The 20,659-nt window shown below is 37.2% G+C and overlaps 2 protein-coding genes across 2 annotated transcripts; one reads left to right on the top strand and one right to left on the bottom strand.

The window, feature by feature from the left end:
* Positions 1-1,429: 1,429 nt before the first annotated feature.
* Positions 1,430-7,689, top strand: LOC116300832 (protein hedgehog). The gene is made up of 7 exons (XM_031709790.2): positions 1,430-1,543; positions 3,318-3,402; positions 3,988-4,068; positions 4,343-4,420; positions 4,604-4,669; positions 5,030-5,320; positions 5,648-7,689. Exons 2-7 carry the CDS (start codon positions 3,360-3,362, stop codon positions 6,298-6,300), a joined length of 1,212 nt encoding a protein of 403 aa, XP_031565650.2. The 5' UTR covers positions 1,430-1,543; positions 3,318-3,359; the 3' UTR covers positions 6,301-7,689.
* Positions 7,690-8,397: 708 nt separating this feature from the next.
* LOC116300817 (dolichyl-diphosphooligosaccharide--protein glycosyltransferase subunit STT3A) lies at positions 8,398-20,342 on the bottom strand. The gene is made up of 16 exons (XM_031709773.2): positions 20,080-20,342; positions 19,619-19,679; positions 18,267-18,388; positions 17,337-17,482; positions 16,431-16,479; positions 15,462-15,610; positions 14,931-15,041; positions 14,408-14,488; positions 13,504-13,896; positions 12,880-12,972; positions 11,805-12,068; positions 11,489-11,605; positions 10,266-10,368; positions 9,617-9,805; positions 9,151-9,200; positions 8,398-8,621 (listed from the first exon to the last, which is right to left on the bottom strand). Exons 1-16 carry the CDS (start codon positions 20,189-20,191, stop codon positions 8,526-8,528), a joined length of 2,136 nt encoding a protein of 711 aa, XP_031565633.2. The 5' UTR covers positions 20,192-20,342; the 3' UTR covers positions 8,398-8,525.
* Between the last annotated feature and the right edge of the window lie 317 nt (positions 20,343-20,659).

Raw genomic sequence — 20,659 nt, 5'->3', positions numbered from 1 at the left:
CCACCAAATGTGTCATCAGTTAAAACATAGTTTTCTGATCCTAATTCTTCATTAAAATATTTTTATTCCTTAACTACTTTTCGATAAGCTTGAAAACTTAAGCTGTAAATAATAGATTTTGAGATTCGATTTAAATTCGATTTTTTTTTCATTTGTTTTCATGAGCGAGAAAGATACGGAAATCACGAACGACCGAAAAAGTTTCGAAAAACGAAGTTTACATTCAGTTAAACTTGTGAAAAAAACAAGACAAAATAGAAAATAATGCAAAATGCAATGCAAAATACAACATGACTAATTTCTTTGTCAGTAAATTGGCATTTGTAAATGTTTTTGAATATTTTTTTTTAGCTTTTTAAAGTGAAATACATGCTACAAGGTCTTTATATAAATAACATCTCTCAACAACACAAATTTATTAGCTCATTTGTATAATCATATTAGCTCGAACAGCTTAATAAACAGTTGAATATTTGGTGTAATTATATTCATTCAATATTTAAATAAATTACCTTTAGAAAGATATGAGGTTATTGAATGAAAGTCTTCTTAGTTTTGCCGATGGGACCCGCGATAGGAGGGTCAAAGCTGAATTTTTCTTGAACGAAAAACATACGATGATTAAAAACAACCGAATTGTTAAATATAAAGGTATGCATGTATGGCATGAGACACATTACACATAAAGGTATGCATGTCAACGTAGTACAACTGATCTTTGATGATGCTTTTATTTTTTTGGAACTAATGATGGAGCTTATTTCTTAAGTGAGACAAATTTATTAATGAACACGAGTTATGTGAGCTGGATTCTGGATTCCCTTAACTTTGGACTCCAGATTCTTCCATGATTTTTATTCGGCGCTCAGGGGCACATCTCAGCGGGTTCCAGTTTCCAATTCTTGGGTGCATTTTTCTGTAGCTTGGAGTCTGGATTCCACAATTCTTCGATTGCACGTTACGTCATCGCGGCCATGTTGGTGCCATTTAACAAAAGATTTCTCATTCTCATTGTTAACGGCACCACAATGGCCGCCATGTCTTTGTCTTTTGACTCTCTTGGGAATGCTTGCAATCCATCAATTTGTATCCCAGACTCCCACCATCTATGAATCCAGTTACCCGAATATGTAGTCCTGTTTTTCTCGTTATTTCATATACTGGAATCCTGATTCAATTTCCTGAAGCACGGACCACAGGCTTAATTTCACATAAGTCGATTGCACAAAACTCGAATCTCAATTTCCCATTATAATTGCCGGTTATTCAAATGAGTACGGATCGAGAAAGATCCGGCAAGCGAACCATGGTAAGTATCAATGTTTCTGATCAACAAACAGGTTGCTTTCAACAGGTGTGATGCAAGTCAAAAGCCTATTGGTTTAAGTACCTGCAGAACTTTGAATGGAGTCGAATGGTTGAAAAAACAGCTAAGACCAAAACAGTGACATTGTTAACGGCTGAGGAATCATCGTTGTTCAGTGAAGCAAAACAAATCGTCGATCCCATTTGCTTTTTTCGATTCCTTCCTTGTGGGCTAAAGGTAAGTCTCTAAACTGAATTGGATTGATATTCAAAATTCTGTCTTTGTAGATGTGTGCTTATAAATAATGATTACCATTAACTGCAAAGCGAAACACTGTTTAGTTTTATGGGAGAGGAATATCAAGGAGCCAGTCATGGTAATGATTTTGCCTAATGATTAGCTTTCTCGAGCCAGTGATTTCTGTCATATTCCCTCTTGAAACCTCTTTCTTCTCCTGTGAACCTTTCTCAGGTTTTCAATCAGTGGCACTGTTTTGAATTTAATCCTTTAACTCGTACCTTAACGATCTCGAGAGAATGCCAACCTTTTAATCGAGTTTCAAGTGGATGAACTTTACTCTAACCTGTCTTTGGACCGATTATCAATGATTTCATACACTCAAGACTAGAGCTGCTTGGAAGACATGCGACAAACTAGCTAGGCTTCACTTCAGCTCACGTCACGTTTTGGTTGACATTAATAATTTTTTCTTTTTGTAATTTTGATCTTCTAATCGACATCAACCAAAAAGATGTCGGTTAGCTTGCAAAATGGCCAGAAAAATGATTGCAGCTTGTTAGTCACTAACGAAGTTATAGAATTGGAGAATTTTTTAAGTTATGAATTTGTGAAGTTTATGGTGAAACACCAGATCTAGAAAAGTGCACAGTTCTAGTATCAGTATCTAAACCCTAAAAGGAGGGTCAACAAGATATCATAATAATTAATGTACTAGTAAATTTCACACTTCTATCTTATAATATCTACCATACATGCAGTATGTACTGTTTAAGCTATAGTGGGTTTTGGTGCTGATATTTAAGGTTTTATTTTGTTTTTCAATTTTGATTATTGCATTTTTTTTCAAACTTGCTATCACTGATTTTAAGCGTTAATTTTATCATCAAGACAAGTTGAATATAAGATTTCTCCTACAAATCATTTCAACTTAAACTATATGATAAAGTACGAAAAAAATATCTTCCTATAAATGAACTTTGCCTCCATATATGTGACTAAAAATGTAGGAAAAAAGGAAAAAGTTGATAAAAATATATGTAAAAGAGAAGGCAGGAATATCCTCATCAAATACCTTAGCTGCATTTTTTGGTCATTACAAATTTGTTTAGGTATTGATGCTTTCAAGCGTATACCTCTAAAACTAACAAACATAACACACACAACACTTCATTCCACAATAGAAAAACATCTTGAAAGTAACTCATTCATCCATGGCACTTTAAAATTTATAAATCATTACATCTATTGAACAATTTAAAAAATGACCGTCTTAATATTGTATTTCTTATACTAGGTTATAAAGTTACTTTTAAAACTAATTCTTATACTCTTTTTTTTTTTTTTTTTTGTCTACCAACGCTATTTTGATTTGCGCTCGTGATACAAAAATTTGAAAAGGGTTATAGAGTTGGCGTGAGATTTATATTCCCAAGCCTAAATGTTTTTACCATCTTAAGCTCCAAAGCAATTGATTAAAAGCCCGCTCCTGCATGTTTTATCATACAAAATGATGAATAATATTAACAAAATGATAACTTAAAAAGTATTTTTTCCTCCGGGTTCAGTGCATACCATTTATCCATGAAAAAGTTCACTAACAAAATTGTACAAATTAGTGCAACGTTTTGTAGGTCTACTACTGTTTACTGAGGTCTAGAACTTACTAATTTGTGCATATTTGTGCAAGATTTCTTTATCAAATCTTTAATGTTTTATTTTCACACCAACGCAGGCGCCTTACTAAAGTAATATGTTTTCCTTTATTTCCCAGTATTGCTACAGCATTCGCCTTACAAAAATATAGATTTCAACAATGAAAGCGGTGGTGCTCTTGTTGTCGTTTCTCTTCAGCACAGGTAAATAAAGCCTTTTCAGTGTCAGGGACAGTGAAGACAATAGTGGGGGGGGGGGGGGGGGGGACTTTTTCCCTGTTTCCATACTAGTCTCTTATGCTTCCCAATCTTAGCCCCTCTCTTTTTAGGGTGGTCCGCGGTCCTCGTTTGTTTTACGTTGTACATTTAAATTACGCAATACTACAAGGTGTCTTATTGAATTGATTTCCAAAATAATAAATGTGTTTGAGAGATTAAAACATAAAGAAGCTAACAGTAGGAGGCTGAAGCTCTCCTCGACTACATAAGGATGGACCAATAACAGTGTATAAAAACTCAACCCTAACAATGGATCTGGTCTCCTTTCTCACAGAAATGAAATCCATATTTGCTGCAAAACTTTACATGGATATGTTTTGTCTTCTAACACTCTACGTTTGACAGCATCAGAAAATCGCCATCCCTTTTAAAATCCACCTTGATGAGTAATGTGGAAAAACCCTCAGCATCTGGATTAATTCTGTAATATGGATGAGAGGGCTGATATGGGAATGATCTTGCACGCAGATTATTTAATTCTTGTTTTTCTGTTGCTTGCTTCCATTACAGCCAGTGTTTCATTTGCAAAGCCCGATACTTCATGGTTCAACTCCCCAAGAGTATCCAAAATCAAGTCACCAAATCTTGAGCGTACGTACCGACCTGAACGTTGCACAACCATATACATATGGTTTGCATTTCTTTCACGAGAATAGGATGAAAAACGTCATGGGCGTCATGTTGTAGGACATGACATAAGAAACCAATACTTCGTCAAGAAGTCATCCAACATGGCCGCTATGATGTCCCATTCACCGCAAAATAGCGATAAAATGATCATAATTTTTCTCACATTCTAGAGATTGCTCATTTAGTGTTCAATTATCGCTTTTCATCATTTTCTATTTTACTTTGACTTCACTAGAAATAAAAATGGGGCCAAAACAACTGGACAGCCATCACGTGATGCAAGTGAACAGACAAAAACTGAAGACGATTACAGGTATACAGGCCTCTGGTACGATTTCGGGACTCGTTAAGTAGCTTTGTGTATCTAATATTATTGATACCGCCCCCCCCTTAAATCAACATTGAATTAAGGTCACTTATCAACCTTCGTCTTTTAACGCATGCAGAATTCGATCTTTGAGTTACTCGTTTAATAATACCAAGTTTTGCCTTTCAGATGTAATAGATGAAACGTTGAATGGTCATATGCACGACTCGAAGGACGACGGGGTTAAGGCTGAAGGTACTGAACATTATCTATCAATACGTAATTATGGATGATGATGATAGTGGCGATGTTGATCTTGCTTGATGATGACGATCAAGATGACTATGAATCATGATAAAATGACGATCTTTGCTAGATGATGACCATGACGATGATACTATGATGATAACTATGATGGATGATGATGATAATGAAGATGATGGCGATGACGATGATGATGATGACCATAATAATGATGATGATGACCATGATGATCTATTATGATGATATATATTTCCTATAATTTATTTCTAGCAATATAAACTTTGCGCTCATTTAGCACCATGGCTACAAAATAGTTTCCCTTCTAATCGACAGATTTTTCTTTACTTTTAGAACTGGTATTCAAACCATCTGGTTGCTATGCTGACGACCCGACGAATCGTGCATTACCGGAGCTGCTGGAAGACCTTCAGCCCAGCATCGATTGGATGGACTTGAATAAAACCATCAACTATTGCGCAAAGCTCGCTAAAAAGGCAGGTTACACTGTTTTTGCACTGCAGAAATTTGGCAAGTGCTACAGCGGAAAGGACGCCTTGAGTACGTATGATAAGTACGGTACTTCCACCGAATGCGTGAAAGGTGTAGGAAGAGATGGCGCTAACTTTGTCTATTTGTTCAAACGTAAGTATAAACCATGCAAGGAGTATCAGGTACCGTTACTGAAAAGACCTTCGATTTATTAAGACCCACCCTGAAACAACCTGTAGTCAGGGCACAGCTAATTGGGTTTTGTGGAGGAAGGAAATCCGGAAAAAAACCTTGAATCCAGAGACCAAACAAACTCTACTCCCATCCCCAAATAAATCAAACCCAAGACCCTAGTGATGAGAGGCGAATGCATTATCGCTACGCCATCCTCATCATTGATTCGTATGAATATAGAAATATAATCTCTTGGCAGCATGAAATTCAAAGTGAATTTCTGAATTATCTTCATCTACCTTCCAGTGCCCGTTGTACCCATGAAGCGACCAACAGTACACTGCTTTCCCAAGACATCACAGGCCGAGCTCCCTGGCAACCGTTTGGTTGCTATGGCAGATCTAAAATTAGGAGATCGAGTCAAAACTTTAGACTCTCAAGGCAAGCCCATCTTCAGTGACGTCATCGCTTTTCTTCACCGACACGAGGATGCTGAAGCAGAATACTTATCACTTGCTATGGAAAATGGCCGCAGTTTGAAGGTTTCGAGGAAGCACCTTGTATTCCGAGTGGATGGCAACATTAATGAAATCAATGCTGTATACGCATCAGATATAAAGGTTGGAGATATATTAAAGACTGGCCCTGATGGACAGAGCTCAGTGACTGAAATCACCATGACAACACATGTAGGGGTTTACGCACCCCTTACAAGGCATGGCACCATGATAGTCGATGGAGTTCTCGTGTCTTGCTACGCCCATTGGTATTCACATACAATAGCTCATTTATCAATGGCCCCACTGCGCATGTGGACGGAAATTACGTCACTACTGACGTCATTCAGCAAGTTGTTCATAAACCATAGTTTCACTAGTCTGAAGAGCGACTTTGAAGGGGTTCACTGGTACGCCGAGTCTCTCATGAGTATTGCACAAAAATTCGTACCACTGAATTAAGCTGGAATTTAATAGCATGCAGACATTGTTTTATTAAATACATGAACGACATTCTCCATGGATACTGTCATTCTTAATTCATCGACTTTCAAGTACATGCAAGATGAACTTGGCTGTTGCAGAAAGTGTTGCCTTGAGCTTTGTTTACGCGGCTTGCATGCACCGGAGAAATATGAAGTTCATAACTCATTCGGTAAATTAGAGAGGATTGTCCTACATGTATAGTATACATTTCTCAGCCTCGATTGCCTAAACGTGCTTTGTCCACTCAAATATACCAACATATTCGGAAAATAGCCAATGGAGGAGACTGCCCTGCATGTATATTACACCACATCAGCCCTGGCAACCTAAAAAACCTCGATCTTTTTTGTTAATAAAAGTTTTTTTTACCATGCATACACCATGGCATAACGGTTGACTATATAAAGGCTGTGAAGAACGTCGAACTGAAATGCGGCCTAGCATAAAGAAGTGATGTGAAGTGCTGAGGGTAGCAACCCTAACTACCACTGGAGATGTTCGCTATGTAATTCAATTATTACTGGATGTGTATTAAACCTCAATGAGTACTTCAATCCTAAGGAACCATCTAGTCAGTTATTGGGCGTCACTGCAATTCCTCTGTTTGACCAAAGACGTCACTTGTACAGTACAAGAAATACAAGACAAAATCTGTAGCACGTCAGCTGGCACAAGAAACGCCCACAATAAACTGATGACAGCTTTGCAAGTGGGCGACGAGGAAAAGGGGCGGAGTCGTGACTTTTCGCAGAGAAGATGAAAAAAAAACTTATATCAGAGGATTACAATTTGCATCACGCTACGAAAGAAGGATGAGAAGGGGGGTCTATTTTATGCCTAATATCATCCTCTTTCCCAGTAACTCTTTAGTCTTGGAACAAGGGAGGCTCGGGCTTGAAAAGTTTAAAGAATTTTGAAATTGTCAATTTCTAAACACCACCACATCGAGCTAAAACTTACATCCAGTTAGCTTTATCGAGCCGCGTTACAATAGCAGAAAATAACCGCAGAACAGCGCAACGCAGATATCCATACTATCTTGTAACAAAAAATTGATTCATTGATTTTTTGGCTGCTTATTAGTTTATATTCAATTACGCCATGAAAAATCGGGCACTCATGAAGTTCGTAGACAATCGAAAAAAGTCTAGAGCATACGTTAACGCTAATGAGGTCTAGTACATGGTAACATTTCTATAGTTATTAGTATCGCAAAAGTAAAGTTATTCAAAGGTTTGCAAGAAGAGTTCGATAGGTGGCAGAAAGTGTTAGCAATTGTGCCTGCAAATCCATACTGTTCCTTAGAATGACTCAATACAATATTTGTACATAAATCGAGAAATAAAGTGAAAAATACTATGGTTACTTGACACCGTCTTGTTATTCTCACACAATTTTGATCTTAAATCAGAAAATTTACTCTACAGAAAAGATATGAAATACCAATCGAAGAGTTTTAGTACTCGGAACGATACACTACATGCATGCATGAAAACAAATGCTCTTGGCATCTCCCATGCTTCCAGGATCAGCCTAAATCAGCGTAGAAAGCTTCATTCCCAAAATGAATACCAACACCTTTATAAATTCCTCTCCAGCTTTTTAAACATATTTTCCCAAATTTCACTGAATGGAAAAGAAAAATTACGAACAATGAAAAACTTAATGAAGAAGACGGAGTTTCTCGCATCTTTGCTAAAGCATGACAAATTCAGTTCATTCTGTCACTGGCTACAGTTCTGATTCTTCTTGAATGCAGTGTAATCTGTGTAAGCGAAAGCTCTAAATCTCAATGTTATCGAGCCTTAACCAACCTCTGAGTTGAACAAGACAGGGCTACAGTAAACTCGAAGATCGAATTAGAATTTATGATGCTGAGTTTTTGGCGGAGGAGCAAAAACGGAGAAAAAACTTCGAATGAAACTTAACTCTGCTCACATGTGACGCGGAGTCTAGGAATAGAATCCGCGAACTCGGGAGTTGGAATGCCGCGAGTCTGCTACTGCTACACTATTTAACTAGGTTTCATAGAGTAAACGGGTGGAGGGATTGTAAAAAAAGAATAGGGAGAAATAACAAGTAGAATTTTTTATTCCAGTATCTGTAATCGTTACAAAATTCTTTTAAAGCAAGCTGTCTGCCTAATCTAAATTAGCATTGGTGATTTGCTTGCTTGGCATATTAAAAATAGGGCGGCTAATTTAAGAGCCCCGGTTGTCCAGATCTTTGACTTTGTAGATACGGACAAGCCAGTGTTCAGTGGTGTAAGCCTCTTCAAGAACATCCAACTCAAATTCCTGGACGAGTGGTATTATTTTTACAGTTTAAAAAATATATAAAAATATAAATTAAAAAGGATAATGAAAATACCAGTATCTCACTCAAAAGGAATTATTTTAAACGGATAAGATGTCCCTCGAGCATACCCGTTACTTTTACCCAGGAGTCTCTCCCCGGATTAAAAAACACGCTTCGTTCTGTTATATAAAGCCCTTGAAAATTTCTTCACATTTGATGAGGTCGCATCGTTCCCCTAATTCTTTGAAGGTACTTTACCTAGGGCCGGACTACATTCAATTTATTCTTACAAAACCATTGCTTTAGATATATATATAAGAATTATACAAAAGATAAAAACCCTTATAACTTCATTACAACATCGGGGTACATATAAAAAGAAATTTTTGGGTACAATCTTAGATTTTTTTTTATTTCTGGAAATTTCAAGAATCAAGTAAATTTCTGAGACAGGGATCTCCTATTACGAGGAATTTGAACGAATCTAAACTTTATAAGAATTCAAAGGATAAACACACACACACATACCTTATTTCCAATTTCAGCATTTCGAACACGATCGTATCCAGTTGGCTTGCCTGAAAGAAAGAAAACGAGTCATATAGAAATAACGTTGATGTTTGGACTTGAAAATCTTGAGTAAAAAAACCTTGGTTTAATCCGTGCTCCCTCTACCCTACCCTCACCCGTGTTGTCATTAGCTATGGGTGTAGTTCAAGTTCCCAGACTAGAAACAGAATGCCTCTTACCAACAGGAGCGGATCCAGGAATCCAAAAGAGGGGGTGGGGGTAGGGATGGACGGATTCGCCGTTAGACAAATCTCACCACTGACTTTGCAAAACGAAACCAGAAATGCTATATTATTTTTCTGTGTTCGTCCACCCTCCTCCTAAATTCTCCTATGACCCAGAGCACAATTTATAAGATATCCCATGCTAGAATGTTACCATCAATGGATCTAGAGTGGAATTAGTGCGACTGGTCGTGACTTACCCTGTTCAGTGTAGACAGAACCAAAGCGATAGTAGCACATCTTGTACATGAGGCAGTTGAGGAGCACCTGGGAGCCCTCCTTGTCTACACGGAATTCCCCTGTAGGCGTGTAGTAATCATGTTCTTTGATGTGCTTGCCTTTATCGGTGCTACCACCGATACGAACCATCCACAAGAACTTGTTGATGTCTGATGATAGAAATTGTCAAAGAAAAATCAGTCACTGCCTGGTGCAATTTATTTTTTTGTCTGTCAACCACGCTGAGAAAAATTATAATCTAGCGGTTTCCCTGTGTTTTGTTTTGTTTTTGTTTTTTGCGGAGGGAAGAAAACCGTAGATTAACACTCCAAGCATGAACAAGAGTACATTGCAGCACATAACATGTTTTGCAACAACAGCACCAACACCTATTCGAGATTACGAAAAAGATTGCCAAAAGTTCAAGCAATTGATCTTTTCTCTGCAACATTCTCAAAATAGCACACGTTGTAACAATGGACAGGTTAAACGGTGGAATATTTTTCGTTGCCACAAACTTTAAAAATGTGCTGAGAAGAGTAGCACGATAAAAAAATGGAACGTATATTGACAGCTTCAGCAACAGTCAATATAAATACTTAGGTAAGTTAACAGTTTTTTTCTCCTTACCATCAGATGCATAGCCAGTCAAACCGCCAAAGATGACAAGAACATAATCAACATCTAGTTCTCTCATGATCTCGTACGCCTTGTCTTCTGGAGACGCCATAGCCTAGTGGAGAGAACAAAGTGTAATGTCTGAATCCTGTTCCGTTAAGGAATACACCACTTGCATGTGACGTCAAAGCAGCTCAATTTGGAGGACAAAACAGAAGAACTACAATCTCCTGAGAATTGGGAACCTATTGTTATGTCTTCCAAATTAAGCTACATTCCGACGTGCTGCAAGGGGTCTGTTAAGGATACACGATGCGAGGTTGCCTGCAACGTTGGGGATCGCAAATTCTATGGGATGCACGTTACGCATAGCTACCATGTTGCTTGACAATACAAGCATTCCTCATTAGCTGCTCTTGTTATTTATTTTGCTCGTAATTTACCTATTACGCATGTTCTTATACCATTTCCAAGTCCATCCTACACGGCTTACCCCCCCCCCATCTATCATAGCTTCTCTTGTTACTATAGATCAAAGGAGATGGCGGCTGTTTCATTGTTATTTATATCTCAAGCAATTTTTCGGTCACGTGGATACACTCCAATAATTGTGTCCTCTTCAAATGCGTCACGGCTTCTTTCCTTCAAAACTAGTCGTTTTCACGATTGATTCTACCGATTCTTTGCGAAGTCGTTTTTACCCCTCAAAGGAGTGGTATTTAGACTACTGTACAAAGAGTCCCTCACACCTCCCTGGTCAAATTAATCATTTTAGTGATCCTATAAAGAGTAGTTTAACTCCTAGAAGTATTCAATGAATTCCAGAAGGTGTCAAAATAACTCCAAAAAGAGATCAAAATGGACGCTTTTTTGAAAGCGCTGACATGACCCATTGCCCCACCCCCAAAGTGTTCAACACGAAATGGATAGACATATTTTGGAAAACTTTTAATTATACAATGTCAATCGCAAAATCGGATTCCTAAGGAAAAAGATAAAAACAAAAGACTGCATAACAATAAGAAAATACACGCATACGCGTTGACTGCACGCGTTGAGTTACCGCGAGCACTACACGCACTTGAATGTAGTCACTGCGGCGACTGCCTGCGGAAATCGCGCGTGGACATGTTGACATTCCTGTGAGCTGTACTGTACAGTGTAGGCCGACGCAAAGTATGTTGCAAGCGATTTTACATTTGAGATTGAACGAGTATTCCATGTGGTCCTCCTACCTGACCAACTCTTGATATATGCGTATTGTTCCAAGTATTGTTGTCCACTAAGATGGTCCGGTTAGCCATGGCTGTTATCTGATACCCGTAATCCCACCACGACATTACCTTAGAGTTCTGTTAAAAAATGATAAGAAATATTATTTCTTTAGAAAATAGGAGTTGAGATTAACTCTATGCTTTTCATCTAATTGTTCCACTATGACTAAAGAGCAAAATAATTGTTGGGTTCGGATCTGTACGATCTTACACTTACAGTAGTTCCAGGATTTCAAGACAAGGTAAATTTTGTGTGTATCAAAATTCTTATAAATACCTCAGGTGTGTTCTGCCTCAACCAGTAGTAAGCCTCACGGAAGTCATCAAAGATAACTCTCGAGCCATCATGTTGTTTAGCCGATAATACGATAGATGGGGAGGAATAGGCTTCTGATGTCACCCAGGTGCAGTGGAAGGTGTAAGTGATCAGGAATATTGTCATCATGCCGATCATGACAGATGCAACCTCGTTCTTAATGGGGTACGTGGGGTCACTCTTCTTGGCGACTTTCTGTGGGCGACGATGCGATGTCTCTAGATTCTAGAACAGATGATCAAATAAAACTGAATAAATAAGGTGGAAATTATTGCATGTGTTCAAAATGAATACGATATTTGTAACAATAGGTAGGAGTGCTTGAGAAAAGAAGTAATATAGTGAGAGCTCTATTAATCAGACACTCTCAATGATGCCAGCGAATAAAGGATGTCCTGGAAGAGAGATTTCTTCTGCAATCAATACAGTAATACATGTGCCTGCACCTCTATTAAGGAGACACCTTTGAGATCTCGCCTGGTGTCCACTTAGTAATGGTGTTCCATTAAATACGAGAAAAAACTTTGGGATGTTTTAAGGTTTAGACAAACCATAACACCCTAAAATAAACGAATAATTTGTATTTTCAAGTAAACAAACACAGTGTTACCATTTACTTTATAGCAAGTAGGTAAGATGTGTAACTGCTTGTTTTATGAAGGTTTTCTTCTTAATTAGTGGTATGCTTAAGAGGTACAGTACTACTGTAGCATAATCTGTAAGATTAATTGCTGGAATCTTCTATATAACCCCTGCTCATCAGAGAAGAGATTACAATGGATAGCACACGTTACTAACCAACATTGGAGCCGGGGACTTAAAAGAACCACTGAGGATGTAAAGAAACCCTGGCAGTGACCACCCTCAGTGCCTACACCTTATACTAACCATCTCTCATGCTTGTAAACGGCATAAAAAGCAATCTGAGAATCACAACTCAATGTAAAGTTCCTTTGATTATATCCATGTAGAAAGGGCGCTATATAAATCATAAATCATTATCATTATTATTATCACATGTTATGGCATAGTTTACCTTCATGTAGGTAGTCAGGATGGTGGATACACTGATGCCAGACAAAATGCAAGCAACAGGTGCAAGGACCAACATTAGACGAACCATGACACCCTAAAGTAAAGGATAAAACTTTGTATAGTAAGGTAAACAAACACTCCATCACCATGTATAGTGTATGTGGGGGAGCTGTGCATATTAGTATTTCAATCACTGTTACATCACAATGTGCAAAAGTATGACCATATTTAATAATGCTACCAAAACGAGGGTTTACACTCTCATTTGGTAAAATCAGCCAACTTTGCATCGAATTATGTCACTGATGCCTGTGCATAGAATTACTTTACGTACCTGAAACATTAAATGTGGTCATGAATAGAGTACTTATGCACATTGATCTGTAAAAATGGGGGGGGGGGGGGGGCGTGGAGGAAAAACATGATGGGGAGGGAGCAGGAAAGAGAGAAAGAAATAAGTAAACGATTGACATCTTGGTATCAGAGTGAATCTAAGAGTTTGAGAAAAAAATCTCTGTAACAAGTATTTCTGATGAAGTCTCCTATGGGCCTGGGGACCCAGTTAACCTCCCTTGGACACAATCCAAGGGGAATAATGCCTTATATGTGGCATCGCACTACTTACAGCAAAGTAGATACTAGTGATGCCATACATGATAATAAAGATATTAGCATCAGTCAGCTTGCTGAAGCAGTAGTACAAGCCCACAGGGAACATGAATACCAGCATCTGAAGATCAAAATAGAATGATGACCATGTGGTAGGCTGATGCTCGGAAACTGATGCAATGATTGGAATGTTGTTCTTGGCGTAAGATGGGTCAAGGAGAGAGTAGAATCGGCCAGTCCATGGAGAGATCTTGCCAGTAGCTGTGAGAACACCACCAACCAAGGACACTCCGACCACTGCTGTAGCTACTACCACTTTGAAGAGGAACTGGAAGTGGTCACGTGACATGCGGGCACGGACGTAGTCAACGAAGGAATGGATCTGGCACAAACCGAATACTCCAAAGGCCTAAAATAATAATCATTATTCAAAATATCAATAAAAACTGGCCAGAAATGTTGGACACTTCCATTGTCAAATTCATGATTAAATCATAACAAAAATGCAGTAACGAAAATATTCTTTATGCTAGTAGCATTTTTCACTTCCAACAATCTTACATGTACTGTATCTGTGGTTTAAAACCTCTTTTTTACATTAGTGACAGCCAATATATGCTGAACAATTTATACACAATAGTTACTGAGGCTGGAGTTGAGGTAACTCTTGACCACAGACTTATTAGTATAGGTTGGGCCTTGTTTACAATAAAGTCATTTACAAAAATCAACTAACTTAAAGAAATTAAAACTTGAATAATACCAACAATTATGGATGCGAAGGAGTCACTCTTATGAAAAAGGCTAAATCTGAATTTAAATGAGTCTGTGGTCATCAAAACAGTGGTGGACATTGAAAGAGAGGTATTTGAGGGAAGGTTGGGAATTAACATGCATTTTCTGGTGATTTGTGTACTTACTGCCATGTGCTCGCTGGATTGTACAGGCTGAAAACCTACGAATGAGATTTGCATGGATAGAATGGTACCAAGACAATACACCTGGAAAAAACAAATAAAATAAATGAAAAAAAATATGCAATTACACTAGACAACAGATTATGTGAAAAAGGTGTACACTGCACTGTTAGATGAAAATCATATATGTATACTTATATCAAGTTTATATCAAGTGTCTTGTCCTCTAGCCAAACACTGAGAAGGTCGAAAAAATCAGCTTAGTTTTTATACATGTAACCAGCTTCAAGGTGCTTGGATAGAGGAAGAAAAACTTTTTTGTGTTTAATGTGGCTTTTGGAACCTATAAATTTTTCTTGGGGAAAATCAAAGGAAATCTTGACCAAAAACTTCACATTTTCTCAATACCCTGAAATAGCCTTTGGGCTGATCAAAGTCTGGGCACTGGGCATGGAAAGAGTATTCCTTATATTATTGTAAATGATACAGTATGGGCTATGGTTACTTCCTATCATACTATACTTACAGCAGAGTATGCTACATAGATCCTGTGGGAGAATCTTCCAGTAATCATCAAGACCAGGACATGAAGAGGGATCAAGTTGATCAGAAACACATATCCACCCCATGATGATACCTGGATTATAAACACAAGTTACATGTACATGTATTAATATAGTCTTGGGGTATAAAATCTTACATGTTATAGCGGTACCTGTCAAAGCAAAAAACTTTCACTACTACTACTACATGTATATATATTTTTTGAATTTAAATTCCAGGGCAAAACACAATTGGCCATTTAACAGACAATACAGTGTATCTGACCAAGACTTACACTTGTGAGGCAAAATACAGTACCTCTTAGGCCAGTCCTCTTGACTGGTCACACTGACTGGTCACATACAGTACTATTGAACAGTCTAATGTGGCTGGTCATCATAGCTGGTCAATGAACAGCCATGGTTTTCATCTCTATTAGCAGTTGATAAAGAGCAATGCTGTGGAAATGCTGTGAAATCTTCTATACTGTAATGATTGAGAAGCCTATACCTACCATGTAGAAGTAGGCAAGAGCACACATTGTAGCCCAGAAAAGAGAACCGGTCTTGACTGACTTGACCCACAATGCATAGGTCAGCAACATGCAGAAGATGGCAATGCCTTCATTATCATATGAACCAGCAACAGAACGGGAAATGTATCCTGAACAAACAGCAAAAATTTTATCAATATTAATAGAATCATATTACCAAGCAATTGTGCACATAGACTAATTCATTCAACTTTACAATGAAATTTATGCGTCCAGTCTGATAACAACAATAGCTGGACATGCCAATGTAAGCATTTTTGCAAGCATTTAATTAGCATTTTTACAAAAAATGTACATTGTGGATGGGCATCGCATCACATGCCCAGAAAGCCTCGTTATCACTCAGGATTAAAAAACTGTCATAAATCCTGTATTCTGATTGGTTGGGAGTGCATGCTTTATGGAGCACACCGCATTTGTGTACACTTTCAGTTGTACATCATTCCTATCCTATGTTCTCCTACATGTAATACTTCTCCATATTCTGCCAACCCCCACATGCTTCATAACTGTATACAGCAGGTGCACGCATTTTCTATTTCTTCAATGGATCTTCATCAATTTTGGTCAATCTTTATAAACCTTTGCGATTGTTTACTATTATACTTTCTTTCACCATAAGTCGGCATTCTTTCGATAATTCGAGAAAAAGAAATTTATCAAAGGATGCCAACACATGAAGAAAGGAATACAGACTAAAAATTTCATATTTATGGATAGAGTAAAACAAAACATTTATTTTTCTGGTGTAAAAAAAACCATTTCAGTAACATCCATAGTATCACAAAGAACCTATAAGTAAACATTTGCTCATTTGGTATATAAAAACCTATGTGACACATTTTGATACATGTAGCCGTTGGACTGAGCAAAAATGAATGGGTGAAATCTACCGATTTCCATAGTACTGTAAATTGGAAGTGTTAATACCTGGTACAATGGCAATCATAGAAGCAGCAACAAGACCAGCTCCAGCATCCTTTAACATATAACAACATACAGAATTAATACTGCTACTGGACCATGCAGACATGCACTGTACAATTTGCATATGGAGATGTGTACTGTACATGTGTATGGCAAATATCTAATAATTGTCAGAAGAGAGAATTATCATTATATGCACAGGGCTTAAAATAATAGCTGGTCATTGGATAAAGTGTAGCTAGAATTGGAATTTGTAAAGCCAAATATTTGCCTTGTGACCCATTTTGACCAGTTTTATTAAGCCAGAAATGAGGTAAAAAGACCGAGCTAAAACTAAATTGGTTGAAAATGATGATTGCGACTGATGGTCATTATTTTAATCCTTCAAATAAAGTGGAAATTGCAAATATACTAAGAAGATGGTCAAATCAAAGCTATGATTGATCCCTAATGTAAGAAGCTTTTTGTCTGGTTTTCCTCCCTTTGTCAAAATCAGCAGGTGAGTTGAGTGTTGAGTGTTGTAAATGATAGTTCACGAATAAACAATAGTAGTACCCAGTGTGTGAGTACGTGTAGATCAGGGCACGAAATTAACTTTTAAACAAACTAGGAAAACCTTGCTAGTGAGTTTTGTTCTCACTAGGAAGAAATAATGTCAAAGTCACTAGCGATCAATCCTGGCAGCTAACAACAAACATTACTTGATGCTGATTCTAAACTTTTCAGTCCTTCCATTTTGGACTGTGGCCATACACTGTACTTGCATAACTTAGCTACAGCCTGTAGTTAATTTTTTTCTTACTCGCTAAATACAACATTTCACTCACATTTCACTCAGATAACCTTATATAAGTGTGTATACTGCAAGTGATGGTTGTAAAATAAAGGTGTTTTTTCAACAGGCTGTACCTTGAGTTCCTTAGTGAAGTAGAATGTTACGAGGGTGGTCAGGGATGAGAACAATGGTGCCAGGAACACACAGACATTACGGATGTTGACTGTGATGTGAAAGAAGTTCATGAAATGGTAGATGACGGCAGATGTGACCATCAACCCTATGGTAAACAAAGGAATTATAATGTAAGACAAACAATGAAGGTCAACAAAAACAACTGTCAAGCATTAGGGAAGAGGGCAAAACGATTTTCAGTAGATTAGAGAGAATAAGAGAAAAATATCAAATGCCCTTGGTGAGAATCAAACCCATGTCTTCAGTATTCTAGTCCGATGCGTTAACCACTACACCACAAGGACCAACCACGCTGGCAACGCAGCCAGAATATGAAATATAGGGTACTCGTGATGATCCCAGAGCATTATTTTTTCTCTATAGGTAAGTTGAACACCGTAAATATCAATGGATTACTTCATCGGATTGCAAGGCATCATTTGGCTATCCAGGAGGCAAATAAAGTTCTGCTAAAGTATTGACGTTGATTGATATTAACAGCTCACCAAAAGGGAATGCAAAGACAGATGATTTAAAATGGCACATCAATCACCTGTACCCTTAAAAGAAAGACAAACACACACAATATTTTGTCTTTTTTTTTCTTTTGCACCCTAGCATGATGGCCACCGTATGGTTGAAGTTGTTTATTGCACAAAATAAATTGAACTGTGGGGAGTAAGAATTTCTTTATAGACCATTTTAATAAATCCCACTACTATGCCTTATTTTCCGTCATGCCACATTCATTCTTTTCACATCAAATGTACACTTTTTCAATTTCATTTTTAAATGTCTAAATTTGACAGGATCGGATAAAATCAGGATTGATAGGAATGCCTGGTAACCTGGTAATTGTAGTTTTCCTTTGTATTTAGTATGATTCTTACCAGGATATATTGTCCCACCGATGATACGACCCAAGGGATACCATGCTCTATCATCAAACCAGTTGTGGAAATCGTAAAACCCTTCCTCTACCAGAAACCTTGTGGTGCGGTAATTGAAGTAACTGGAAAAATAGATAAGTAAAAGAATAAGTTTCTGAGAAATTGTAGCAGCATTAGAGTACAGTACAGAAGTACAGTACACGTACATGTAGTGAGCTCGCACTAAACCCATGAAACAAATGCTAATTTTTAGTACTAAATGGTGATAATCAATCAATAGGAAACAAAGGATTCTGTATGAATTACTACTAATAAGCACTAAATATTCTGCACGGGTTTAGTGTGTGCACTCTATTGCATTTCTAATAACATAAAAAGAGATATATGTGATGTTGAGGATATTTTTGCATATGGGCATCATTACTACAGTAACTAACATGAAGTTTGACTGTTGAACTGGGCCACTACTGCTGTATACTGTGACTATAGCAATAAGCCCTGCTCAATCTTTTTTTTTCAAACCTGACAAAACCTTAACCCAATTTAACCTGTATTTTTATGAGAATGAGATCTTACTGTTGGATTGGGGTAACAATGAATGGTGAAGAACCAAGTCATGTAGTAGAGATGAATATTTAACCTGTATTTACAAAGCTGTTATTATCATAATGTATCCTGTGTGTAAAACTACATCAAAATCAACACTTGTTAATGCAATAAAGTGTAATTCAAAAATCTGGCCTTCTAACATATGCCTGTTCAGTTCTGTACTGTCCTTTAGTTAATAATATGAATGTATGTATGTACATTTATGCAGTTAAAATTTGTTAACCTAGGTTTTCTTCCGAGAATCTAGTTTAATTCCCCTCGATGATTTGAGCAGTATTTTATTTTTTAATTTTGGAAGAACATCCTTATTTCTTACAACTTCATTAAGATGATTTCCCTCTTTAAAAAATAAAGGTTTTCTAAGTAGTTTAATCTGTCTAAAGAAAATTTATACTCTTCAAGTTATGAATATTCATCAAAATACAGTATGAAAGGATTCTAACAAAGCCTAGGTAACCATTTCAAAGTTAGACTCTTTCGTATTATCATTATTATTATCCCATTTTTTTGGGTATTTGAAGAATTCATAAATATTTCTGAACTTTAGTGCTTGTGGAAGTATTTTTTTAGGTAGAATTAAGGTAAAGGAAAATATTACTTTACTTAAGGATTTCTTATTGTGTTCATAATGATGATAATAGTTAGTCATAGGAGATCATTTTATTAACAATAGAATAAATGGGTTTTTAAAAAAAAATCACACAGAAAAATACAAAATAAATATAAAGTAACGGGATACTCACGGATCAAACTCGTGAATAACACTCTCAAACCGCAGAACTGAGAATAACCTCGTTGAAAAGGCTAAAAGAGACAAAACAAGTGGTATATAAGCTTTGATTATAAACTTTCATATGGCTAAAAAATGCACTATTTTGGCTAGGGAAGAAGCCATACCAAAACATGCAAAATCATCCCAAAACAAGGCACCTATGTTCAAATTATAAGTGATTTTTTAATCTTAAGAATGACCGCAAAGTTATTCTTTAATTTTTTAGCCAATTGAAAAAACCCTCGATAATTGTTAGAAATCTTCATCGATACGATACACAATGACTAAGTATCTAACTCCTTGGATTGTAATAAGATTTCACCGATTGCCTTTGAATGGAGCTGTAATCATCTCTGATGACTTTCCACAGCTAAGCACCATCATACATCGTCTTAAGATAAATATATGAATATTTTTTTCTGGTATACTTACACAAGGTCGCAGCGATAGACAATACTAGGAGTTTAAGCAACGTGTCTTGTTTTTCGTGCGAGAGCTTCGGTAAAAAACCCGGCAGAGCAAACCCGTTGGATTCCGCCTTCATGTTTTATCAACAAGGCTCTTTTAGCTTGATAATAGCTGGTTTTATGCACTCGTAAGATCTTGGAGGGGAGTTTGAAGGAGGAATGGCTGAGGGAGAGCCACGTTGATAGCACCTTTGTTCCACAACCAAGATGGAGAAGAGGAAATGGTGTACGTCACGTGACTAGTATATAGCCTCAGGATGGGGGACTGGGAACTAAGAGAAGTGAAATAGCACTTCCGGTGTTTGTGGGAAAACTCAGAAAGAAAGAAAGAAAGTGATAAAGAAAGAAAGAAAGAAAGAAAGAAAGAAAGAAAGTGATAAATAAAGAAAGAAAGAAAGAAAGAAAGTGATAAAGGAAGAAAGAAAGAAAGAAAGAAAGAAGGAAAGAAAGAAAGAAGGAAAGAAGGAAAGAAAGAAAGAAGGAAAGAAGGAAAGAAGGAAAGAAAGAAAGAAAGAAAGTGATAAAGAAAGAAGGAAAGAAAGAAA

The sequence above is a fragment of the Actinia tenebrosa genome, unplaced genomic scaffold (assembly GCF_029948245.1).
Source record: "Actinia tenebrosa isolate PJP-AT-01 unplaced genomic scaffold, QUT_ActTen_1.0 PGA_scaffold13__45_contigs__length_12533684, whole genome shotgun sequence".
In the NCBI taxonomy this organism is placed as follows: Eukaryota; Metazoa; Cnidaria; class Anthozoa; order Actiniaria; family Actiniidae; genus Actinia; species Actinia tenebrosa.
Note: the sequence above shows the minus strand (reverse complement) of the source record. Positions and strands in the feature narration are given on the sequence as shown.